The following is a 27,502-nucleotide window of genomic DNA, read 5'->3' as shown; positions in this document are numbered from 1 at the left end:
TCAATTTGGCTGGTCTGTAATCCTGAGGTCAAGGCTATGCATTGCCATGTGAAAACCTGCCAGTACACCAGGAGAGTCCAGGATCTGAGACATAAGAAAGGTAACTTCACCCCTGGAAAACAAAGAAAGAATAAGGAATTGCTTGACAGTCTCCACTGAAAGAAAAGTGACTGAGCAGCAGGTTTCTCTCTCCTACTGCCACAAATGTCCGACTAAGGAGGCTGTCCGTTCCTTTTGCTATGTTGCCTCATTCCCTAGAGTTTTGACATGGCTCACGTAATCTATGAACTGAGGCCTGCTTTGATTTAGGGCTGTTTATAAACCTAACTATGGTGACATATTTTAGTGCAACACATAAAATTCAAGGCTTTTTCTTAAGCTGAGGAAATGAGGTTATGTGACATTGTTCCAAAATGGAGGGGAGTATTTTAGGTTTCAATGTAACTGGCATCAGGAGAAGTATGGCTTTAGGGTGATTGACCCCTGCCTTCCTCCCCTCCCCCAGGTTTTCTGCATATCTCAAGGGCGACATTTTGTGGTAGAAAGAAGCTAATAAAAACTAAGTTTAAATCATAATTCATTGAGGCTCTGAGAAAATTGAAATGATCCTTTGTGCTTCAATGGCACACCTCTGCTGAGTGGCTTAGAGCAGTTAAATGTTATGAGTCAAGCCCTCATAATGTTGCTGCTATGTGTGTAAAAGTCATTATCCTAATTTTACAGATGAAGCAACAGAGGCAAAGAAAGGCCAGGTGACTTGCCCAAGTCACACAGTGATTTCAGTGGCAGGGATAAGAATCTGGCACAGTCTTCTAAGTTCCAGCCTTCCATATGGCCCACTGTACCCCAGCACTGCCCAAAATGACATTACTGGGGATACTAAGAAACTTGTACATCTTATTAACATGAATTTGTGGCTTGCATGTGATTCAGGAGAATGGTGAGTTAACCAGCAGATTATAAAAGGTTATTAACTGGGCTGGTAACTTGGGCCTGCACTGACTTAGCCCTGTTTTCATGTATTTTGCATGTGCCTTGGCTGAGACCGTAGCTTTAAAGTCACTAACTGCCTTACTGTTTTAACAGAAGTGTTACTGCTATTGGTTTGTATCCAGCCTCGCTCAGGGTACTGAATCTTTCTTCTGGTTACCTTTTGGATGCAAGTTTTTGGCTTGACTTTGTGATAGCAGCTATTAAAATTAGCCGCAGCTCCTCTGCTGCTTTGCTCTTCAGAGCCGCACTTATGCAACTTTCATCTGTCTGAGAATCAGCGGGCAGTAGTTAATTGTCTTCATTAGTATCTCCCAACACAGTAACAGCTTGGTCTGCATGCCTGGTTGCATCCATTAACAGGGTCAAGCTAAAATGCTGTAAATCAGTTTTAAAGTTATTATAAGCATCCACACACAAAGTTGCACCGGTTTAACTTTAAGCCCAAACTCACCTATCTCTCTTCCAAGCCTTCTCTCCCTGAACTTTCTGTTCCACTCCATCCCTTCTCCTTTCTGAACTCTGCCGGATCGTGCAATCTGTGCTTAGACGTCTGCTGGTTGTACTTTCAACTGCTTTCTCTGAGCATCTCCCTTGAACTGATAGAAGTTTCCTGTATTTTTTTGTCCATGGGGAATTCTCGTTATGACTTGAGCTGCTCAACTCACAATCCCTACAAACTCCCTGCAGCTCAATGATGTTCTCAATATTGTTAAATGGCTGTTACCAGCTAGGAGAGAGAGAGATCAACTTGCTTGTCTGGTTGTCCCTTCTTAGCAGCTCCCATTTCTTTGTTGGGTTTAGACTTTTGCTTCAAGTGAACTAGCTTACCTGAAGCATCCGTGCGAAACATGGCAATGGATGGTCTCTTCTAAAGGAGGATACCTTATATATTGTCTCCCCATTTTCTTTCTTTTACTCATCTGTCTTCCCTACTCCCAGTCTCTCACTAAGTTCTGTCACTTTTTGTTAATATCACTAAAATCTATCCTTAGCTTACTATACCGGGGCTACAAGCTGTCTATCTCTTACGTTGATTACAGTAACTTCCTCCTGCCTGGCTTTTCTGCCTTGCCACTCTTTCTCCTCCAGCCTGGCAAAAATCCTACAGATGGGTCTCTTCCCCTCCCATCCCTCCAGCTGCTTCACCCCTTCTCTGAGTCCTTCCACTGGCTTGCTGTATGTCTTGGAGCTGTTCTCCTCTTCCTCATGCAAAAGTCTTTTCTCCTCCTCCCTATGCTCTTTCCTTACAGATCCCTTTATTTCTCTTCTGCTTTTAGCTTCCAGCCTTCTATTATTCTGTTCCCAGTGTCTGGAACAGCCTCCCTCTGTGCTTTTCTCCTCCCCCAGATCCCTCTTTAAACCCTCCTCCTCATGGTCAAAGATGGACACTTCCTCCCTTACCCTCCGATATCCAGTGTCCCCTCCTGTGTGTGCTCTATCTCTCTCAGGTTGTGTGGCTGGGGTTTTCAAAAGAGTGAGACTCCCAAATCCCATTATAATTCAATGCGAGCGAGACACCCACCTGCCTTAGGGTGCTTTGGAAACCTTTCACTCTTTAAGGCAGGCAATGGATGGTGTTCCATGTTTGTGGCAGCCAGTGCAAATGTAGTTTGCTGTGTGAATTGTATTAATAATCTGAAAATGCAACAGGGTGTGAGTTTTATATGCACCTGCTCAGTGATGGGTTGGGCTGGTTAGTGGCAGCTTATATTCAGATGTAGTTTCTGAGCAAGGCAGATCTCGTAAGCATCATGGCTACAGGGCAGGGCCCCAGTGTTGTTGAGCATCCCTCACCCTTGAATCAGTCTGTGCAAGTGGCTGCTAAATATTAGGTCAACGGCAAAATTTCCATTGGTGGCATCAGTGGGAACAGAACCCTGCACCCTCTGTTAGTTGCTTGCGTGTTCTAAAATCTGTTCTTTGTGGCCCTGGCCCTGACCCTGCCAGGTGGTGAGTTGGCTTCATTCCCATTGAATTTATCACCTTGACAGTTACATACAGAAGGTAGGGGGGCTGTGTTGTATTTATAATCTATATAAGTGTCAGTAATTTATAGTCTGTGAACTTTCCTTGTAAAAAAGGAGCTTTGAGATGGGATTTAAAGATAGAAGTGCGGGAGCAGATAGGGAAAAGGAGGGGTGTTCCTGGCACGTGGCATAGCAGGAATGAACATGCAGAGGTCGGTGCGGGAAAGGGACATGAAGGAGCTTTGATTACGTGAATAGAGCTTGGGAAGGGAGTAGAAGGAGACAAGATCAGGAAGGATCTAAGCGATGGAGGGACCTGAAGGGGGGAGCAAGGAGATTGAATTAGACCTGGGAGGCAACAGGGGGCCAGAAAAGTGTGCATCAGAGGGGCTGTCTGGGGCTGAATGAAGTGTTGGGAGATGATTTTACAGGTGAATTATGGACTAGAGAGCAACGAGTAGGCCAGAGAGGAAATGTTCACATTAGTAAAGATTAAAACCTGATTAAGACCCGGGCCAGCATGTTTGTGGTAGACAAAGAGGAACTAGGTTGCTCATACCTCCCTTACACAGTGACTATTTAGAGTGGGATATTCAAAGGTCTTCCGAATTGGTCTCTCTCTGCTCACATTAAAGTCCATGGTAAAACTGGCATGGACTTCTATGGGGAGCAGACTGGTATCAGTGCTCAGCACTTCTGGAAAAATCACACCCTTCATTTTTGGCCAAATCCATTTCCCACTAAAGTCGTTTTGTAGCTTGGAATCTTTTATTGTTGCTCTGCTGATAGAATAAAGTGTTACATTTGATTTAACATTTTACCCCTGGAAAAAATAAAGCATTTAATTCACATTTTACAAAGAAGTTACTGCAGGTTAATTAAGGAGCAATTGCGTGTTATAGGCCATTTAAGATCTATTAATAACACAAGAGATGAATCTCCTTGGAATTCAATTAAATGAAAAATCACAAAAACATATGTGCAATTTTATTTATATAATACATAAAACTTGTGACTTATAATGAAGCATTCCACATTCAATTGATTCATGGCAATTAATTGCTAAAACAGCAGGAAATCAGTATAAACCTTCTGATGACTGTCTTCCGGAACATGGGTATTTCGGTGCATTTGCCCCAGAAACAGCCACTGCTATGCTACAATATCTCTTCCTACAACTCTTTCCAGTATTTTTTTAAGATGCATATTTAATATGGAAATGCTTTCCCTCCAGTTATTGTCTTTGTTATATGTTTTTGAGTTAGACTAGGGTGCAACCTTAGTCACATTTATGAGCACAGTGTTCGCATTGAGTGCAATGGGACCCCTGAAGTGCTCACCAAATGAGAGCATTATGGCTATAGATTCTCTCTATAACGGAATAAACCAGTGCTCCAGCTCTGAACAGACGTAGACTTTGATTCAAATTTGCATCTTGGATACCCCTCTGCTTTAAGGGGAGGCTTTCAAAAGCATCTGAAGGATTGAGGGGCACACATCCCATTGCAAATCAGTGAGACTCTCACTCCTGAATTCCTGGGAGAGTAGGGAGAAATACAAAAACTACTGGAAAATGAGGAGGCCTCATTCTTCTCAATAATTTTGTGGTGAAGGTGAATCCTTTTGTGAAACAAAGGTGTCAAATAGACCATAGATGTGGCTGAGAAGAGTAGTGTAGCCAGGACAGAGCCAGAAGAGTACCCAGAAGTTACCTACTACAGGACAGGCCCAACAAAGAAAATAACAGGACACCACTAGCCATCACCTTCAGCCCTCAACTAAAACCTCTCCAGCGCATCATCAAAGATTTACAACCTATCCTGAAAAATGATCCCTCACTCTCACAGATCTTGGGAGACAGACCAGTCCTCGCTTACAGACAGACCCCCAACCTGAAGCAAATACTCTCCAGCAAACCACACACCACACAACAAAAACACTAACCCAGGAAGCTATCCTTGCAACAAAGCCCATTGCCAACTCTGTCCACATATTTATTCAAGTGACACCATCATAGGACCTAATCACATTAGCCACACCATCAGGGGCTCGTTCACCTGCACATCTACCAATGTGATATATGCCATCATGTGCCAGCAATGCCCCTCTGCCATGTACATTGGCCAAACCGGATAGTCTCTACACAAAAGAATAAATGGACACAAATGGACATCAGGAATCATAACATTCAAAAACCAGTAGGAGAACACTTCAACCTCTCTGGCCACTCAGTAAAAGACTTAAGGGTGGTAATTCTGCAACAGAAAAGCTTCCAAAACAGACTCCAATGAGAAACTGCTGAGCTTGAATTAATATGCAAACTAGATATCATTAACTTGGGTTTGAATAGAGACTGGGAGTGGCTGGGTCATTACACATATGGAATCTATTTCCCCATGTTAAGTATCCTCACACCTTCTTGTCAACTGTCTAAATGGGCCATCTTGATTATCATTACAAAAGTTTTTTTTCTTCTGATGATAATAGCTCATCTTAATTAACTAGCCTCTTACAGTTTGTATGGCAACTTCCACCTTCTCTGTATGTGTGTGTGTATATATATATCTTCTTACTATATGTTCCATTCTATGCATCCGATGAAGTGAGCTGTAACCCACAAAAGCTTATGCTCTAATAAATTTGTTCGTCTCTAAGGTGCCACAAGTACTCCTGTTCTTTCTTCAGTATCTATGTGTGGCTGGGGACCAGATTCATGCCATTCTTTTCCTGTATATCCTGGCTTAAATACTGTCAATATGAGACTGTTCCAAACTTGGCCAGTTTAACTCCAGTCATGTGGTGACGAGCTATTTTCTTTTATTATTTATTATTGTTATGTAGTAACAATGGGATTGATGTACAGGACGCAAAGGGAGATGGTCACTGCCAAAGGGCTTCCTGTCTAAAAAGGCCCACTTAGTAAAGACAGAATGCACTGGGAAACCCAAAAGAGGGAATAATTAATGTGGTTAGATCACTTCTCATTGGCATTGCTGAAGATGACTGTCTTCCATGGGAACTTGAATGAGGGTAGGCATGTAGCTTGGGGAAGTGTATTCAGTGTCTAAGTGGCAGCATGGGAGAGAGAGAAGGAGATGAACGGGACATCAAGGCCGGAGATAAATTAACTCCTTCAACAGACCCCAAGGGCTTGTACTGGTAGCTTTGACAGCTGCCATGGCGAAAAGATGGCAACTCTCCCTATGCCAGCACATCTTTTTACTGTGCTATTTATTTCTCTGGAGGAGAACACTTTGCATTCCTTTCCATGTTTCTTCTTCATTTCTTTCTGCAATAGTTGTCGAGGATATTAACATTAAATACTTACTGTTTGGCTTAACTAAGGGGTAAAGATCAGATTTAATTTGTATGGATGAAATCCAATTATAAAATGGAGCCCCCAGGGGAAGCAGTTATACCTGCTGAATCTTTTGGATGAATAATTACACACAAAGGCTCTTCTCCAGAAGGAGAAACAGACATTTTTGTGTGTGTGTTACATAATAGGGTTGGGACCCTGGAAGGAGAAGAGAATGAAGCCCAATGTAGGGAAGGAATGAAAGGATTGCCAAGAGAAAACAAGTTATAATCTGATAAATCAAATATCTAACAGGAAATCTGCAGTAGCATTGACTCAGAGGAGCCAAAATGCAAATCGCTTGCAGCACAGCCAAAGGAAGCTTACTCATCCCTTTGGAAAACAGTAATGAGACTTCGCTGAGTGCTTTTTTCCCATATCATGATCAGAGAAAAGGAATCCTCTCCTCCCTTTTGTCAAAGCTGGAAAGGTACAAGGAGGGGATGTAAACTGCATGGATTCCAAGGCCAGGAGGGGTCATTGTGGTCATCTAGTCTGACTTCCTGTGTAACAGGCCAGAGAACTTGCCCAAAATAATTCCTAGCAGAGCTCTTTTAGAGAAAACATTCAATCTCAGTTTAAAAATGGTCAGTGATGGAGAGGCCACCATAAGCTGCTCCAATGGTTAATTCTCTCACAGTCAGAAATGTATGCCTTATTTCTGGTCTGAATTTGTCTAGCTTCAACTTCCAGCCATTGGATCATGTTATAGCTTTCTCTGTTAAAAGAGCCCATTTTTAAATAATTGTTCCCCATGTAGAGACCGACTGTAATCAAGTCACCACTTATCCTTCTCTTTGTTAAGCTAAATAGAGGAAGGTCTTTGAGTCTATTTAATGGTTGCACCATTGCCAAATACAGAGTAAAATAGTTTCTCTACTCCGACTCGAGATTCCCGTTTATGCACCCCAGGATCCCATTCATTCTTTTGGCCATAACATCGCATTGGGAGCTCGTGTTCAGCTGATTACCCATCATGACCCCAAAATCTTTTTCAGAGTCACTGCTTCCTCGGATAGAGCCTCCTCATCACGTAAGTATGGCCTGTATTCTTTGTTCCCAGATGTGTACATTTAGCCCTATAGGCACACACATTGTTTGTGCTCAGTTTATCAGGCGATCTGGATCACTCTGAATCAATGACTTCTCCTCTTCTGGAGTTGGGCACCTACCCTGTTGAGGAACTTTAGAAAACCCTACTCGGCCCCCATCTGCATCTTTATGCTCCTAAATACCTTTGAAAACCTGATTGGTGGTGCTGCATATCATCTGCATGCTGATGGCAGCCCAGATCCTCTCACTATCTCCCCAGTGGCCTTGCATGCATGTTGAGCAGGAGGAGAGCCAGAAAAGCACCAAGTGGATCTTTGCATGAGGGAAATCAGAGAGCAGATAAGCAATTGCCCAGCATCAATCACACTCTGTGATAAGAGAATGCGGCCTGACAAAAGCAAGGTCATTTCCCCCAACTAGTATCATCACGTGGCTCGAAATCCCACAGTGAGATGTATCAAGGGCTGCTTAGCACATCTGAAATCATTAGCATATGCACCCAGGCTGAGATCTTCAAAGCTGCCAGTGGGATTTGATTACCCAATTCCCACTCTATTATAGGAATTTGGGTTTCAAAATCTCTCTTTAGGTGGCTTTGAGTAAATCGGTATAAGTCAATGAGAAGGTTGCTACATCCAGGCAGCCTACAGAAACACTGATTCAAAAAAAATTCAGAATGCCAGGGGCTGAAGACTCTTAAAAACCTAGATGGAGCATAAACCAATTTGCCTGACCAGCAAGGGAAGACTTCAGTGCCTTTAGAAGCCAGGTAAAGCAAAAGTTGTTACCACATATTTAAATGAGAAGGCAAAGTGCCTTACAAGTGGACTTGTAGCTCCACCCAGTGGCAACATAATATTAAGCATTTCCAAAGCTTTAAAAAAACACTATTTTTTTAGACAATATTTGCTAGAACCTGGAGATGTTCCGACAATGTATATTTTTTCTTTGTGAAAATCCTAGCAAGCTGCCATCTGCTGCCGAGTTAAAAACCCCAATATCTGTAAAAAGGGGTAACATAATGAAATGAAAGAAGCTATAGACACAGAGAGCTGAGTGGGGGGAAAAATCTGCAACTGATAATTTATTCAATGAATTTCACCTTTGCATATTGTGTGAACAGATTGCAAAATGATCTGCCTAACCAGAATTGTTTGCTAAAGAAATATGTAAAGAATTTCACACAACAAATAGGTCTGGAGAAATTTGCAAAGAGGTGAGTGAGGAAATTCCTGCTAACTTGATTTAAGTCAGTCACATAGTATTGCTTCTGCTTTCTAACTGGATGATTAATGTAACTGACCAAGTAAAGGTGAATGGTGACTAGTCGGATCAAATATACTGCACCAACAAAATTTGCTTTTTGTGACTATTTGAGCAATGGAAATTAAAGTTAGCCTTCTATGAATGCTTGCTCTAAAGTAAAGCTTGAAAGTTCACAGACCACATAGAATCACAGCGTTGGAAGGGAACTCTGGAGGCCATCTAGTCCAACCCCCTGCCCAGAGCAGGACCAATCCCAACTAAATCATCCCAGCCAGGGCTTTGTCAAGCCTGACCTTAAAAACTTCTAAGGAAGGGGATTCCACCACCTCCCTAGGTAATGCATTCCAGTGTTTCACCACCCTCCTAGTGAAAAAGTTTTTCCTAATATCCAACCTAAATCTCCCACACTGCAACTTGAGACCATTACTACTTGTCCTGTCATCTGCTATCACTGAGAATAGTCTAGATCCATCCTCTTTGGATCCATCTTTCAGGTAGTTGAAAGCAGCTATCAAATCCCCCCTCATTCTTCTCTTCCGTAGACTAAACAATCCCAGTTCCCTCAGCCTCTCCTCATAAGTCATGTGTTCCAGACCCCTAATCATTTTTGTTGCCCTTCGCTGGACTCTCTCCAATTTCTCCTTATCCTTCTTGTAGTGTGGGGCCCAAAACTGGACACAGTACTCCAGACGAGGCCTCACCAAGGTCGAATAGAGGGGGACGATCACGTCCCTTGATCTGCTGGCAATGCCGCTACTTATACACCCCAAAATGCCATTGGCCTTCTTGGCAACAAGGGCACACTGTTGACTCCTATCCAGCTTCTCGTCCACTGTAACCCCTAGGTCCTTTTCTGCAGAGCTGCTGCCTAGCCATTCGGTCCCTAGTCTGTAGCGGTGCATTGGATTCTTCCGTCCTAAGTGCAGGACTCTGCACTTGTCCTTGTTGAACCTCATCAGGTTTCTTTTGGCCCAATCCTCCAATTTGTCTAGGTCCCTCTGTATCCTATCCCTACCCTCCAGCATATCTACCACTCCTCCCAGTTTAGTGTCATCCGCAAACTTGCTGAGGGTGCAATCCACACCATCCTCCAGATCATTAATGAAGATATTGAACAAAACCGGCCCCAGGACTGACCCTTGGGGCACTCCGCTAGAACAGAAGTGTTGTGAACTAGATCAATTCTAGTAGAAATTAATTTGTACTTTAAACTAACATTTGTGGAAAATTTTCTGCTGTTCACGCACAAAATAGGGTGAGGGTTTGGTAAGCCAGCATAAAGCACAACAGAGATTGTTTCAACTCTAAATTTCATTTGACTGCCTGCCCCATTTCCGAGCTGTTTCTCATGCTATTTTACTATATGAACTGCATAGCCAAACACAATGAGATGGGTTAAAATGACCCCTTCCCTCTCCAAACTCTGAATGCAAGGGCTTTATTTAATGTAAGCCAGACCCTTAGGACCTGATTCTCATTTACACCAAGGCTCCTTTACACCACTCTGGTAGTGGAAAGGGGGGCTTAATGTGGGACTCAATTACATTTGCACCCACTTTAAGGTTGTTTTATATTGCCAGAGCAGTGAAAAACAATCTCTGTGTGAATGAGAATCGGATCCAGTATAATTTTTATTCAAGTTGCAAAATGCATCCAACAGTCTGTAAGCTCTGACATCAATTATCAAACCATATAAATAAGAATGCAACTAAACTGAAAAATTTTCACCAAGAGATATTGTAAGGTAATTTTTATGTTTGTTACAATGTTAGGTGTGGGTTTGGGGTTTTTTTTTTTTTTTTTTTTTTTTAAGATAAAATGTACAAGCTGAGTGGCAGAAAGGATTTTGGGAAAAGGTAGATGTGAAAGCTGCTTCTAAGGATAGTGATGAAAGTCTATATCTATCTATATATATAGATATCTAAAAACCCTAAAATTGAGAGGGGATTTCTTGAGTTCTCCTCATCCTCCTAAGAATTATCCATTAAGGACCTCCTGAGTGTGTAAGTGAAATAAAGAGAGTCCACTAACTAAAAAATGGCTATTCGAGATCACTTTAAACATGCCAGTCCTGCTGTTGGAAAAGGATGTAGCTTATTCAGGATGTGGAATTAAATTGGTTACCAAAAATAATTTTGTACAAAGATTCAATTCAGCCGCACAAATCACAGGTCTGACCCTGCATTCCTTGCTCCAATGAAATGCCATGAAGCCAATGGGGCTATTGAAGTGAGTAAGGGCTGTGGGACATGGCCCCCCGTATGTCTGCTGCTGCAAGTGGATATTGTGAAATGGTAAATGCATATTAAGTTTATGTCTCCTGGGGAGCGGAGAAGTGATGCATAATAGAAGCTGAAAGTCATTGCTCTGTGTTAGTCTAGGTGTAATGAGTTGATGGTCTCTGTCTGGTTCCTAGTGGGAAAGTTATGCACATGACCAAATTCAGATGGAATTCACTGAAGGGGATAAGCGCTCTTTGTGTTAAAAATGCCATCTAGATCTCCTTCCCGTGGTGCTGATGGGATCTCAAGTTCTTTGTAGCTGACTTTAACCACTCTGTAGTTCGGTGTTTACTCTCTCCCCAGCTGTAGAGGGGAATGTACCCAAAATGCCTGAAGGCTTTGTCTGTCTCATAAGAGAAGGTGGTGGTTATTGCATTCAGCAGAGGCAAGTTTAGGAAGGGCTGTGGTTTCCAAAAAGGGTACAAAAGGATCCTGATTATCCTATAAAAGTATATTTGTAACCATAGCTTCCAGTAAGGTATGCATGAGCCCAGCCTTATTGAGGGGTCCATCCCTGACAACAGCTGATATCTCACTAGGAAGCCTTTCCTTGTTGGGGTGTCATCGTAGGAATAATACACCTGCCCAGCAAGTACATCTGGTTTCAGCTGCAGGTTCTGGGCTGCAAGCACATGCATCCATGCAACGTTCCCTGGAGAAGGAGAAGGGAGAGTAGGAATGGAGGAGGAGCAAGCTTGGTCCACTTATTACAGGAGCTTTCTAAACTAGATTGAATGCATGCCCCACATCTGCATGTTTTGTAGGTAAAGCATCTTTTCCCATCTTGCCTCACCTTTGTCACCCAACCTTATTCTGGAGGGACCTGGTCATTGCCCAAAATATCCAAGTGTTCATTGTGACATTGGTCCATGGGAAATGAAGGGGCAATATTTCATAGTCAGAGCCAGATAAGTAAGAATCTGGACTCGATGGTTTTATTCCTGGCTCTGCTGCATGTCTTTGGACAAGTCACTTAACCTATTTGGCCTGACGCTCCTCTAACAGCGGTTTCAAACTCTTGTAATTCCATCCTTATGGGAAAAAAATTCCTATAGGTATGTGAGAGGGTTCCATAGATATTACTCTACTCTAAAAATCTGGAAGACTTACTGGAGAATTCTATCCCTGCTACAGTATGGTTCAACATACTGATACAAAGGATCTCTTCTCTATTAAATTCTTTAGGTTTTTGTACAGAATCTTCTTAAATTTCCATAGAATCCTGTTAGTTTAATCCCTATTAAATTCAGTCGCTCTCTTCCTTCCACAAGGAACAATTTCCAAACTTTACAAATAGAACTGGTTGGTCTCTTCCCCCCTCCGCCCACCCCAATCTAACAGTAGGGTTTAAAAAGAGGAGGCGGGACTTTTCAAATGAAACAAAAATGCTCATTTGGTTTGAAATATTTTGTTTCTATGAGATGAAAAATTTTGTTTTGAAAACCAGTAAGTTTTCAAATTCTGGGGTTTTTTTTGCTTTTTCTCTTCCTGGAATTTTTTTTTTCTACTGGAAATTTTTTCCATGTTCTAAATGATTTTTCATTTTGTTTAAAAAAAAAAAAGAGTGAAATTCCATACAAAAAACAGAACAAAATAATAAAGTTGTTTTTTAAATTTTTTTCCCAGAAAACCCTTAATTTTTTTTTCAGCCAGCCCTATTTAGAGTTTTTAAAATTATTTGTGTTCATTCTTTACACTCCTTGCTCACTGTCCGAACATGATCCAGGGTGTATAATAGCCTCATGGCCAAAAAGACAGACTGACCCTTTAAAAAATAATCTGGTAAAAACATGTAAAGGAATCAAAGCAACATACTCACCTACGTACGTGCAATTACGTTCTGTATCTTCAGGGTCCAGGTAGTCCAACACACCCCCTTTGGCTTTGGCAAAGGTATACAAGTCCTTTAGAACCAGACACTTCTCCCCATAAACTGTATTTGGACAGATGATGCATGTTGCAAGTTTGCCACCATTGCTTAGCTGTAAAATCAAGACAGAATGTTTGACAGACAAGATGGGCGAGGTAAACCTTTTATTGGACCAACTTCTGTTGGTGAGAGAGACCAGCTTTCATGCTACACAGAGTTGTTCTTCGGGTCACACAGAATCTTAGCAGGCTATGGATTCGAGGATGAGATCTTCCATAGTATTTTTGTGTTTGTTAAATAAAAAACACGTCATGTGGAAATAGAGACCACAATATGTTTTTTCAAAAGTGCCTAAGCAGTTTAGTAAAGTCCTGTTTTCAGAAATGACTGATTTTCAAAGATATTCAGGTGCCTAAGGATGCATCCTAGTGGGATTTTCAAAAGTACCAAGGTGCCTAACTCCCGTTGAAATGCCCAAGTCTCTTTGAAAGTCAATTTGACTTAGGAAGACTAAGTGCCAAAGGGATGTCTACACAGCACACTAAGCCCAGGTCTACGGCACTCGGGCTTGTGGACTCGGTGTTTTCAAGCCTGTGCTTGAGCATCCACAATGCATTGTAAACCTGGATTTGCAATTGCCGCAACATGGCCTATCAGCCATACCAGTGCGGATACTCTGCACTGCGCAGGCCTTCTGACTTGGGTCCGTGTCTTGAGCTGCATCCAGACTGCAAAATGACAGGGCTTGGGCCTCCATCACAGCGCGACTCTGGTTCTGACCCAACCCTCCTAGTGGGGTCTGAGAGCCTGGGTCCTGAGTATTGCTGACCCGAGTCAGACTGATTTGTGTGGACAGAAGAGGGACTTGAGCTCAAACCTGAGTCAGAGCTCAGGTGTACTATGCAGTGTGGACATCCCTTTTGAAATTGGGACTTAGACTCCTATCTCACTTAGGCACTTTTGCGTATCCACTTACATGGGATATTAAGGTAAATGTGGTCTCTTGGGCCCTAATTCAGTAAAGCACTTAAGCCCATGCTTAAGTAGTATTCTATTCCTATGAGGCATCTCCATTACTAGTAGCCCATTCTACACAATCCTCTGCTTATTTCTTTGTGAATAAATAGTCCTGCTGATCCATCCAGGATACCACATTGGCTATCCAACATCATTTTCTGTCTTGTGTTCTGCCATCAACTTTCCCGTCCTGTGCCCGTAAACATGCATCACCCACTAAACCTCTTAAAATATGCGTTGTAAATCAAATCTGTCTTTTCATAAGATCTTTAACTAGCATTTTCTGAGTTTATCTCTAATACTCGTTCACTGGTTACATAGTCTATCCATGATACTTTCAGAATTTTTCTAACACACCATAATTCGAAGGATTGTAGTTTCTTCATAATTGCTTGAATGGCCATGTTTCACAGCCATAATTTAACACAGACCAAGTGTAAGTTTTTAAGAGTCATAAGTGGCATTCACTACAATGGAATTTAAGCATGTACTTAAAGCGCTTTGCCAAATCCGGGCCTTGGAGCGTTACGGTCTGCATTATGATTCGGTGGGAACACCCAGCATACATCAGTTTAAGGCTTTTCTATGTGAAATCAAAACTGCAGCTGTTTGTAGTTGATCAGCTTTGAGTGGCGGGCTTGTATTCAGAGAATCATGGGCTCTCGCCTTCCGTAAATCCTATGTTATGGTACTGAGGCTGCTGTCTGACTTTCGTACCTCTTTCCCATTGGCTTCAAGTACCAATTTTTCTGCCATGGCCTTAGTCTTCCCATAAGGAAGTTCCACTTCCCCACTGTACTTGGTGTCTTCTGTTCCTCTGAGATAAAGGAAAAGAAGCAATCAGTGATCAGGGTACTACAAGAGACTGCCACAAAGCTGCTAGGCAACATCTTGCCTTTAGCTACAAATTACATGTCTTGAGAGTCTGGGAGACCGAGGTCCTGATGAGTAGTGCAGAAGCCTAAGGGCCTCAACAGCCTTTGGTATGAACTGTTTTCAACACTACAAAACTTACTCACTGGGCTGTATTATTGCTGGTTTGGTCTCATTTTTGTTCATTTTGGTTCGCCTATGTCTAATTAACCTGTATAACTCACTGCCACATGACACATACTCGGCTTTTCTAGCAACCCACAAATGGCTGAATGTGGCCCAGGAAGATACAGGGCAGAAAGAATAAAAGCACTCACAGCTGAAAGAGAGAGACCGGCCCATTACCTGGCATAAATTAGAAGGAGCGGCTGCTGTTTAATTTTCCAATACTATTAATTATAAGGCATTTGCAAGCATAGTAGACATGTAAAAGGGATGCATACGGTATCAGGTGATCATATGGAAGTGTTAATAGCAGTTGGTTTATATTGGAGTTACTCTTTAGTTACCATGGGCAAATCCTGTTCTTAGGAGGAGAGCAAAGAAGTTCCAGCTGTCTGGCCATCACAAGGACCTTTTTGTAGGCTCAGATGGACGCAGTGCTGGGAGCATTTTGCTGCTGCTCTAAAAGGAGCAGCACACGCCCCAGGCTAGCTCTGGATCTTAACTTACTACTGAATGAAGGAGGGGGAGGCCCACAGCTTGGAGGGGGGATGGAAAAGCTATAGAATGATCAGCAACACAGACTCCTGCAATAATCAGCTACAGAAAGGGAAGACAGAGCAAGCATAACAGAGGCATTGCCTCTTGACAGAACCCTGGACTTTTGTCCACAGTTACCTGGCTTGGTTAGTGAATAAACCATAGGTGCTAACAATGAGGGTTCTAGCTCAATGTGGAATCTGGAAGGCATTTCAGTGGGGGGAACGATCTTGAGAGATGGGGGCGCAGGGAAAATCTGCTTTCCTCCTGAGCACTAAGCAGGGATCATCCATCAGGATCAAGTGTACATGGACACACACACTTCTTCCTGTAATTACCAGGAAGCTAGGCTTTGGTTCTTCCGATCTTCCTACCTGCTGTGTGTCTATGTCCCCTTTAGCAGTGTGCAAATGCTGCAAAAAAATGTCAGTGAAACTTCCTGCACATTTTTAATGAATTCCCTTTTGTGTTTTGCTTTCTGGATGACCATCACCCCTTCCCCCTCCTGCTGCCAGAGGGTCTGCACAAGACCTATGCATGGCTCCAGGGGACTCTGAGTCGTCTAAAGGCCTTAAGTCTTGTGCACAGGAGTGAATTCCATAGTTAGCAGACAAGTTTGCTGGCATGAGCGTTCTCTGAGCCAGTGATTGTTAAGCAGATATTGAAGTTCACGGGTGGCAGCCACCATTTTGCCCAAAACAATGGGGATTGAATCAGAGATGCCCAGAACAAAAAGCTTGAGTTGCTAAAGGACATTAGCCTAATAATGAGTGAAGTGTCCCCACGTCCCTCTGCGGTACAGTATTATTGTCCCCCATTCACAGATGGGGAAAGTGAGGCCTAGAGGTTAAGGACTTGCCACAAGTTCTCTCACTAAATCTCTGGCCATAGGAAGGATGATCTGATTAAGGCATTGGATTGGGCCTCAGGAGATCTGGGTTCCGCTTTGCCACAGATGCCCTGTTTGACCTGGGGCAAGTTATTTGATCTTTTTTGTACCTCGTATCTCCACCTGTAAAATGGAGTAGTAACACTTCCTCTCTCTCACCCTTTGTCTACGTAGTAATACAGTGTCTAGCGCAATGGGGCCCCCGATTTCAACTGGGACCGCTAGACGCTGCAGTAATACAAATAAATAATAAGAGTCAGGAATTAAAAACTCAACTCTCCTTCTGCCCTGCACTTTTATTGCAAGGCCATCCTCCCCACTCCCTGTCTTTGGGTGATGCATAGGACAAACAAACTAGAAAACACCCTGAACAAAAGATTTGTGGTGCATGGTTCATTCCACCCTTAGGAGCCTCCGGAGGCCCAATACAATTAGGAGGTTTATCTTGAAGTTCTAGTTTTAATTACTTTCTTTCTGTATCTTCAGATCTTTTTCTCTTTAAAAGAAACTGCTCCACCAAGGGTAATGTGCATTCTTGGACTGCAGTGCACTGTTTGGATTTTTTCTCTCCCCCCTTCCCACCCCTCTCCACCCCTCCTCCTCCCCCCCCCCCCCCGCTTAAAGCTTGCCGGTAACAAAGAGCTCAGCGTAATGCTCTTGCTTTTCAAAATGATCACAGATAACTGAACACTAATGAGACTGGAGCAGCATTGTCAGAAGGTATCTCCGCGGTAGCTCCCTCAGAGGGATTGAGACTGACAGAGGCATTTTCTATTATTGTCGGATGCTGAGGTGTTAGCATTGTCCCAGCGCCCATCACCCTGTCCAGAGACTAATCAGGCTTTGTCTGTGTCAGTTCACCAGGATGTAAAAGTGAGTTGAATATAATTACACAATGAATGATGGGGAGAGGGGGGCAGAGGAGAGGAAAGAAGAGCTGGCGCATGAGCTGCAAGAGTGAAGCACAGAGAGGGGGATAAGAAGGGGAAGGAAGAGAGGAGCAGGGAAGCTGTATCACATGTATTTTCAGTGTGGTGACCACGGTCATATTGTGCAGTTTGCCAGTCCTCCAGCTGGGCTCCATTAAGAGGCAGCTGGTGCATTTTCAGATCATGGGCCTCATTCTTCTCTCACTTTACACCAACTTGCTTCCATTGACTTACTCTGGATTTCCACCAGATAACAGGAGAATCAGGCCCATATTTTCAAAAGTATTTTCTATTTGCCCTACCCGCATGGTACATGAACCAGAGGGTACTAAGTTAAATTAATTAGGGTCTCTGGCTGCTGGGATCTTTTTTCTTGCCCTGTTTTGGGTTGTGTGTTTATTTTGAGGCAAATAATGTTTCAAGCACTCAGGATACCAGCCTAGATGGACTGTTGCTCTTTTCCATTTCAGGCATAGTTACATGCCACTGGGCCACCCCCCTTAGAGAAGATTTGGGGTAACATTTGCAAAAGCGCTTAAGTCCTACTGAAAGTCAATGAATGGGGCTTGAGCTCCTAAGTCACTGGGGCACTTTTGAAATTTGTTAGCCCATGTCACTGAAAGTCAGTGGAACTTAGGAACCTAAGTGCCAGTCACTGCTGAAAATGGGGCCTAGGCTCTTAAGTAACTTCAGGACATTTGAAAATTTTACCCTTTGGCCCTGATCCAAAACTACTGTTGATTTCAATGGAAGCAGACTCAAGCCCTTAGCACCTGTTCAGGTATGGTCATGGGATCTAGGGGAAGGGGGCCTTGAGGCCAGGGATATGGCCAATGGGAAGGGCTGATAATCTGACTGATACATAGGTCATATGCAGCTGGGTCATATGCCATTTGGTAAACTTTTTATCTTGGGGTTATATCCACTAGTGTTCGCATTTAGGCTATGTTTGAGGCTGTAATTGCTGAAGGAGAATGGTAGCAGGGAAGGACCTGCATAAAAGGAAATCACTATGGAGGGAAAAACACCTTGCCCTCTTGTATCCCAGCAAAAATCCCCATGCTCGCTCCAGCTCCAAAGATCTTCTTTCAGTCATCTGACAAAGCAGACAGATGCAACGGATTGGCTTAGGCTCACCTCAGCATGGGTTCTTGTCGAGTGTTGGGTCCCACAGCCGCAATGGAACTTGTATAGACAACATATGGGATGCTCAGGATGCAGCAGGCCTTCAGCACATTTTCAGTACCTGAGGAGCATGTCAGGAATGAAAAATAATTAACAACCTTTATTGGTTTGGTTCCTGATGTAGTCGCAAAAAAAAATTTGCAGAGTCAAGGTTTGGATTTGAACTAAGTCCGTTTTACCACGGGTGGATCTCATTGCAAAGCCACAACAAGGTCTGGGTTCACCACGTTGAGTTATTTTGGCAAGATCATTCAGTCTCGGCAGCTCACCAGATATGGGACCGGGGGCTACCCTTGAAAATGTAATGTGACTTGACTCACGTGGCTACTGTCCGTGGGGAAAACAGCAGAAGCTCAAAATTTTCCATCAAACAGCAGCCTCAGGTGGTTTGCAGATATCTACACAGAGCAAAAATCTTCTCATTTAAAACTGTGTGTCCACCACCTTGGTGGTTTGCAAGCCCCTATTGAATATGAACTATGGCTGACTTTGTGTACACTGACAGTGCGGGTAAAAAAAAATCCATGTGGTTAGGGTTGCCATCTGTTTAGGTTTTCCCAGGATCATCCTGTTTTTGAGGTAGCTGTCCCAGGAAATCTGTAAGGATGCTCAGTACACCCTGCCAGCTGTCCTGTTTTATGGACTTAGGATCATCCTGGATCTCCTGGGGATGGTTTATAGCTCAGAGGTGGCAATTCCACACATGGTTCTAGCCCTGATGCAGAGTCCTGAGCAATACGCATTTAAAAAATAAACAACTGCAACATTTTATACCAATGGTCCAAACACAAGGCCAAATTTTGCCACCTTATCTCGCACTGAGCACTGACCTACTCCAGGGGCAATCCCTACACAATGGAGTTAAGGGCCCATGCAGCATGAGCAAGGATGGTCAGATGTGGCCTTGTAGTTAGTGTGTAGTGATTCAGACCAGGCCTGGAGTCTGCTTTCACAAAAGGCGAACAGAGAGAAAAAGGTCTTTATCAGCCCCTGGGAACAGCAGTTCGTACAATTTGTTTTCATTTGTTACAAAATCAACAACAAAGGGCCAAAAAAATAATTAAAATGGGGATTGCTCCATTTCCACTCAACTCCCACAGAGTTTGTGACAGGCGCTGCTTACAGCCTGCTTGCAACCTGCCTGGGACAGACAGTGGATTAAATTAAGCCACTATTGTGGCAGGCGTGTTTGTGGACAATACCTATGTCAGGTCTGACAAAATTTTGAAGATGTGGCATTTGTTATGATTCTATGGCATTTCTGGATAGGATAGTTGCATTCATTGGGACGATCTTCAGTTTGGGCTCTCCTAGGAAAATGTATATGGCAATACCAACTATGGGTGGTTCTGAGTATCCCCAACTTCTATGGAAGTCAATGGAAGCTGAAGGAATTCAGCATCTCATAAATCTGGGTCCCTAAAATATCTGTAATATCCCTGCCCTGACGTTCAGCTTCTGCTCTTGAATTTGCAGATCCTGGATGGGTGCATGTTACATTTAATTGTTACATATGTTTGTTTTCTTGATTACTTAGAACGGGCCTTCTCGGCTTCAGATAGTATTCATCTAATCAGAGCCTGATTCTTCAGAGGTGCTGAGCAGCTACCACATGAAATTGAGGAATATTTTAAGGGTCTAAAATTGAACTCCGCAAAAAGCAGAGGGAATCACAATCACTAGTCACTTCTGAAAATCATCGCCCAGATGGCCTAGTTCTTTGGGCTAGTTTCAGAGGCCTTCTCTGTTCAACAGGAAAGTCCTCCGAGTTCACAGAGATCTGTAATCCCTTTCCAATAAACTGCTGATTTCAAGCAGACAATGAAGAGAGGATCTCTCAAAACCATTAGAAAACAGAGCCCTGAGGGCTCTCTGAATATTACCGGCACTCACAAAATACAGCCACTTTTTTTAAAGCATCAGTCTTGAAAACAACAAAAATAGAGAAATAGATGTTGGCCTTGAATGCATTAGTAAATCACAGGTGCCTTAAGCATTAACCAAATAGGAAGAAAAATATAAAGATCATGGATGTATATTTTCTTGACTTTAGCAAAGCTTTTGACACGGTCTCCCACAGTATTCTTGTCAGCAAGTTAAGGAAGTATGGGCTGGATGAATGCACTATAAGGTGGGTAGAAAGCTGGCTAGATTGTCGGGCTCAACGGGTAGTGATCAATGGCTCCATGTCTAGTTGGCAACCGGTATCAAGTGGAGTGCCCCAAGGGTCGGTCCTGGGGCCGGTTTTGTTCAATATCTTCATAAATGATCTGGAGGATGGTGTGGGTTGCACTCTCAGCAAATTTGCGGATGATACTAAACTGGGAGGAGTGGTAGATACGCTGGAGGGGAGGGATAGGATACAGAAGGACCTAGACAAATTGGAGGATTGGGCCAAAAGAAATCTGATGAGGTTCAATAAGGATAAGTGCAGGGTCCTGCACTTAGGACGGAAGAACCCAATGCACAGCTACAGACTAGGGACCGAATGGCTAGGCAGCAGTTCTGCGGAAAAGGACCTAGGGGTGACAGTGGACGAGAAGCTGGATATGAGTCAGCGGTATGCCCTTGTTGCCAAGAAGGCCAATGGCATTTGGGGATGTATAAGTAGGGGCATAGCGAGCAGATCGAGGGACGTGATCGTTCCCCTCTATTCGACATTGGTGAGGCCTCATCTGGAGTACTGTGTCCAGTTTTGGGCCCCACACTACAAGAAGGATGTGGATAAATTGGAGGGAGTCCAGTGAAGGGCAACAAAAATGATTAGGGGTCTGGAACACATGACTTATGAGGAGAGGCTGAGGGAGCTGGGATTGTTTAGCCTGCAGAAGAGAAGAATGAGGGGGGATTTGATAGCTGCTTTCAACTACCTGAAAGGGGGTTCCAAAGAGGATGGCTCTAGACTGTTCTCAATGGTAGCAGATGACAGAACGAGGAGTAATGGTCTCAAGTTGCAGTGGGGGAGGTTTAGATTGGATATTAGGAAAAACTTTTTCACTAAGACGGTGGTGAAACACTGGAATGTGTTACCTAGGGAGGTGGTAGAATCTCCTTCCTTAGAGGTTTTTAAGGTCAGGCTTGACAAAGCCCTGGCTGGGATGATTTAACTGGGAATTGGTCCTGCTTCGAGCAGGGGGTTGGACTAGATGACCTTCTGGGGTCCCTTCCAACCCTGATATTCTATGATTCTATGATCATCATTGCAGTTAACTGTTATATCAGCTTGTGGCCTGATGTGCATTAGAAATTCTTGCTGTAATGGGGATTTCATTTTTTTATAACCTGTGCTTATTCACTGGGTTTATGAACCAACGTTATTTAGGCAAATTTGTAAGATGGGCAGGAAGTCTGTGTAGGTATTGACAGGGGGAGAATGCTGAGGACAATCTCGCATGTATGTAAGGTCTTGTGTATCCACACAAATGTACAGCTTTAACTAGACTGGTACCAGTGTGGATGCAGTTATACTGGCATAAATATACCGATATAGCTTTTTTTTCATAGATTCCAAGGCCAGAAGGGACCATTGTGATCATCTTAGTCTGACCTGCTATATAACACAGGCCAGAGAATGGCCCCAAAATAATTCCTAGAACAGATCTATTAGACAAACATCCAATCCAGATTTTAAAATGGTCAGTGATGGAGAATCATCCAGGACAATTTGTTCCAGTGGTTAATTACTCACTGTTTAAAAAACAATTATACCTTCTTTCCAGTCTGAATTTGACTAGCTTCCAATTTCGAGCCATTGGATTGTTAGACCTTTCTCTGCTAGATTGAGGAGCCCATTATTAAATATATATTCCACAGGTAGGAACTTATAGACTGTGATCAAGTCACCCCTTAACCTTCTCTTTGTTGAGCTAAATAGAGTGAGCCCCTTGAGTCTACCACACTAGGGCCTGGTTTCTAATCCTTGAATCATTCTCATGGCTCTTCTCTGAACCCTCTCCAATTTATCAACGTCGTCCTTGAATTGTGGACACCAGAACTGGACACAGTATTCCAGCAGTGGGTTGCACTAGTGCCAAATACAGAGGCAAAATAACTTCTCTACTCCTACTCAAGAGTCCCCTGTTCATGCCTCCAAGGATTGCATTAGCTTTATTCCCTTATCTTCTTACTCCTTGTAATTGTAAGCTACTTGGAGCAGGGACCGTCTTTCTGTTCTGTATTTGTACAAGACCTAGCACCATGCTGTCTTGGTCTGTGAGTGGGCTTCTAGATGCTATTACAGTATAACTAATAAATCATAATGCATAAGAGTATAATTACATCTGCACCAGGGGTTTATACCCCTATAACTATATTGGTAAAACAAATCACTCCCCTAACGAACATAATTATCCCAGTGCAAAATCTGTGCGTAGCTCAGGCCTTATTTGCCAGGGCTGTATTTTGCTCCTTCTCCATGTAACTTGGCATTGCACATATAAAAGCTTTGTAGAACTGGCAGCAAATGTCATTGCCTGGTCTCGACTCGGGTCAGGGGCCAAGAGAGAAACTTTCTTGCTAATGAAGAAAAGGTCACTTTTCTAGTCCACCATCCAAGTGGTGCTTCTGAATTACAGGAAGCAGAAAAGCACTACATCAGAGAGGGTATGTGTCATGTTCTTTTACATGACTCTGCACACAGATGATGTGTGAATATTAGTCTGTACTTAGTTCCTTGCTTTAAAGCGCTTACCAGCAACATTGACAGCTTTCATTTCCCGAAAGGGTACAGTATCTGTGTAGTCCACAATAGCAGCTGTGTGAATAACCACATGGACTCCCCGCATGGCAGAGAGGAGCAGAGCGTAGTCTCGGATGTCTCCTTTCATCACTGTCACACAAGTGGTAGCTGGAAAAAAAACGTTTAACTCCAGATGCAGAAATAAAAACCTATGAAGGAGCATCTTCCTGCAGAAGGAGAATCCTGTACATAAAACCCTGTTCTGCATGGGACAAATTCAAACCCCGTGCAATTTGCTACTGTAACCCACACACCTCCTGGGTGGGGTGCTCTGTCCCATCTAGTGGCCCCAAGACCACTTAGAGAGAGAGTGAGTCGGCTCTACAGCCTTAGCTAAGGCTTTTGGCTTTTAACTCATGCAGTGTAGAGGCTCATGCATTTAGCTTCAGAGGTCCCAGGTTCGATCCCGCCTACCGACGACCAGGGTCTGTCAGTCTTACAGTACCACTCCACTGAGTCTGTTGCATTAGGGCAGAATATGGCCCTGTATCTTTTACACCCAGAGACGTGGGTACTCACCTGGTGTATGTCCTTCACTCCAATGGAACTATGCTGGCTGACACGCGCTGTGGATTGGAGCAAGGGTCTGTCATTATAAATGCCTCGCACTCGTACACAGTATAGTACTGAACAAACCTGAACTAATTAATTGAAGCCAACAGGGGTGCCCAGGTGCTGATGATGGGGGAGCAGAATTTCACTACAGCAGAAGCCCTATAGAAATTAGCAGGGACGAAGCTACGAGAGTCCTGTAGAAATTAAACAGGATTCTATGCAAATTGCTTAAAAACGTATAGAATAAAATAGAGAATTATAGGTTGGTTTAGAAATGGCCTAGGGAAGTTCCCCTTGCCTCTTACATTCCATACGGTTTTTTTTCCACAATGCTGGGGCCTGCTTCTGGGCTTTCCCTTCTCCTTGGCCCAGCAATACTGTACCTGCCTACTTCTGCAGCTACTACTAGTTATTTCCTTACTTCACCAGGGTGTTGGGGTGGTCAGGCAGGATTTAGCCCATTCTCCTGCGCTGTAGTTCAGAATACCTGGCTAGAGGTTGGCTCACTGTATTTCCTGGACTTTCTCTAATGTGAGTGAAGGCGATAACAGGTCGGTTTGGCATGGAAAGGTGCAGTCTCCTTAGCTTGGGGAAATGGGGCTCAGAGGACACGCTAGTCCTGTCTCGCAAGAGTGCGGAATGGCCACCTCTACAGGATGGTGGCCAATTCAGCAGCTTTCTGGCCACTACAGTTGGTGGGCTAGTGCCTCTACTCCTAGCTGGGTTAGGCCTAGCCTCTGGGCAGAGGTTCAGGGCCTGCAGGTACAGACTACTCCTATGCAGTGAACTCCTATACCACCATAAATGTCCCTTCAGTGAAACTCAGCCTGAAGGAGACACCTGTCTTCTACACCCTCCGTTCCCAAGCTGTAGTCTGTGGATTGCTGGTGCCCCCCACGGCACTTGCTATCCCAGAAAGGTGGCACTCTGCTTGTTTCAAGCGGTTACCTTGCACTGAAGGAAGCTACGAAAACATTGACTCCTCCCCTCACTTTTCTCAGCTAGCAATTGGAGCCCACTGGTGAGGATGTGTCTGGGGCAGAGGGGACCTGTCAGACCCACTCACCACTGGGTTACATGTTGTATTTGCCACAAGGATGTTAGGAGATTGGGAGGGTAGGTGGACCACATGGTTGGGAGACCCTATGGGAAAGTTTAGGAACTGCCGTCCTCCATGGGTTTGATCCGATTCCAAGGCTTTATGGAGTCCTATTGACTCAGCTGTGACCTACTTAATCATGATGAATATTTCAGCAACCAAGTAAGGGGCAGGAAAGCCAATCTCCCTGCAAATGCAGCAGCCAGAGAGTCTGAGGATCAAACAGTGCGTGAGAGATACAGAAATGCCCAGGTGGCTTGTGTTTCTTACCACCTCACTGGCCCTCTGGAGTGAGATCAAATCTCATACATTGCAGCCGTGGAGGGACCATTTTTTCCCTCTCCATTTAGCACAGCCTGAGGAGTGAGATCTTTAAAGCCTGCCAATCTCCCCTATATTCTTTCGCTCTCACCACTGCAAACACGTACGTTTGTGTGTGTGTGAGAGTGTGTGTGTGTGTGTGTGATGGCAAGTGCTGCAGGGGAACTAAGCTGATTGTGACACTAATGTCCCACACCTGAGAGGTCCAGAACACCCACAACTCCAGGGACTTAACCGGAATTGTAGGTGCTCACACCTGTCAGGATCAGGCCCCAAGAAAGGCAATTCTAAAAGGATGGGGCAAGGAATCAACTGTGCTAGAAAACCTGGGCTGTTGGGATTTATTTTCTTCTGTGTCCCAGAATTACTTCTAAACGTGTTACTTCTCTCTGGCCCATTTTGGTCAGATCTGCCACGTAGTGTAGGAATCCCCTGAACCAGGACTCAGTGCCCGGAAGGGATCTCTGACACTGTAAGCAACTTTGGTTACGTACTCGTGACAGCTGAAAATTAGGTCTGAAACAAAAGAAGTCAAATTCAGACCAAGGTGCAACTCCATGGATTCCTGTTCTCTAACAGCCTTAGGCCAGGCCTACAGTCTAGCCGCTATGATGCCACAGCTGCGCTGTTGTAATCCCGTAGTGTACAGCGCCGGACGGGGTTGTTCCTTTGCTGTAGGAACTCTGCTTCCCTCAATGATGGTAGCTAGGTCCATGGAAGCATTTTTCCATCGACCTACCTGTATCTACACCCAGAGTTAGGTTGGCAGATGATGTTCCCCACCTCCGAGCACGGCAGCTATGCCTACCTAAATATGAAGCGTAGACAGGCCATCAACTCCTACTTCTGTGGGGATTTGCACTGTAGTCCCAGTAACCCTGCTTCACTGCAGTCATGTCAGCCAGCAGATGCCCAGGTGCCACTAACAAACTCATACTCCAGCACCCATTAGCTGTGCATGGGAATCCGTCCCTTGGGTACCCCCTGGAATCTCCTCTTGTTCTGAGCATTCATTCTGACAGCCTCTAGATGAAACAACAAGATGACTCTCCTCCCTCCCACAAAAAAACAAGTGGAGCATGCTCGGAAACTCCCAGGGTTACGCCCGATACAGAGCACTGATCGCTGGGCATAGTGCTCTGCATGGATGTATGTTTAAGATCCAGTGAAAGGTGCTGTTTTTCCAATGCGCCGTACAGTAATAAACTCTGGTTAAAGAGAAAAGGCAGCTATGCAACAATGCTCAGGGTGGATTAGTTTAATTATACACCTGTTCACTAATGGTCGTCTCTAGTTCCTCGGGCAAAGTGCAGGAGGACTCTGATAGAAGGTTCCTTCCAATTATTTCATTCTGCATACCAGAAACTGAGCTCGCATCTGTAGTCCTGTCAATTTTTTGTACTTGGGGCAGAACCTTGTTTGGGATGGAGCTGTTTGACAGGTTGGATTTATCTTGCTGTTGTGTGTTCCAGCTGGTAACCAGACCACTAAGGCAGCTGTAACCAGTTAGCTGTGTCGTCCACCTGGTGGCTGGGCTCAGGGAGTGCACATCTTACATATCGTCATAACTGACGCTCGATCCAGGACTCTCTGTCCCCTGGCAGCATGTCTAGTAGATAAGTCAATACAGGTCCTCTCTCTGTGTGGTTTCAGTCCTGTGTTAGCCTTTTCTTAGCGGGAAGTTACTATTTGTAGTCTGTTCTGGTCAGGTTCTTACACCATGCCTGTCGCTTTGGTATGGTATCTTATGATGGAGATAGCTTCGTGGTGGGCATAGTATAAGTGGAACAATTGCTTCTTTGAAAGGAAGAGAGGCTATTGCTAGTACATAATATTTCCTTACCTGTGGCAAACTTCTTCACTTCCTCTCCTGCCAGTGAGTCAAAGACCCGGACTTCGCTGACATAGCCCTGCTCGCACAGCAGCTCCACAATGTGCTCCCCAATGAAACCACATCCTCCCGTCACCAGGTATATCAGTGCCTCACCCATCCTGGAGAGAGGAGCAGGTGCAGTAGAGAGGTGCTCCCAGGAGCCTCTCAAACGCTGACTGGGCTCTCCCTCTTGGCAAATTCATTTAGAGAACAAAGTCTAAGGTTTAATCGTTATCTAGAGTTGAACTGAACATGAACCTGAAAGTTGTGTGTCGATGAAAATTTGAACCACAGCACAGAGTCCCTGAACCCCCCCAGATGCTGCAGTACTATGTCCAGTCGAGCCCTGGGCCACAGGGCTCAGCCTGTCCCTCTCATGGGGATACCCCAAGATGTGCTCCTGTGCTGTCTCCCCGCTCTCTGTTGGAATGAGACAGGTTTTCTGCATGCAGAAAGGTCTTAAATTCCAAACACTTGCACAGGCTTTTCCCTTCGAGGCAGATCTGCCCTGTGGGCCTGATTCTGAGTCACT

General features: G+C 44.1%; 1 protein-coding gene across 1 annotated transcript; it reads right to left on the bottom strand.

The window, feature by feature from the left end:
* LOC140899850 (3 beta-hydroxysteroid dehydrogenase type 7-like) lies at nucleotides 1-27,088 on the bottom strand. Its single transcript, XM_073316017.1, has 8 exons — nucleotides 26,941-27,088; nucleotides 23,075-23,230; nucleotides 18,337-18,445; nucleotides 14,524-14,623; nucleotides 12,739-12,901; nucleotides 11,456-11,571; nucleotides 1,151-1,260; nucleotides 1-112 (listed from the first exon to the last, which is right to left on the bottom strand). Exons 1-8 carry the CDS (start codon nucleotides 27,086-27,088, stop codon nucleotides 1-3), a joined length of 1,014 nt encoding a protein of 337 aa, XP_073172118.1.
* Between the last annotated feature and the right edge of the window lie 414 nt (nucleotides 27,089-27,502).

This window comes from Lepidochelys kempii, chromosome 17 (assembly GCF_965140265.1).
Source record: "Lepidochelys kempii isolate rLepKem1 chromosome 17, rLepKem1.hap2, whole genome shotgun sequence".
Taxonomy (NCBI): Eukaryota; Metazoa; Chordata; order Testudines; family Cheloniidae; genus Lepidochelys; species Lepidochelys kempii.
The sequence above is the reverse complement of the archived record's forward strand: the minus strand, read 5'-3'. Positions and strand labels throughout refer to the sequence as shown.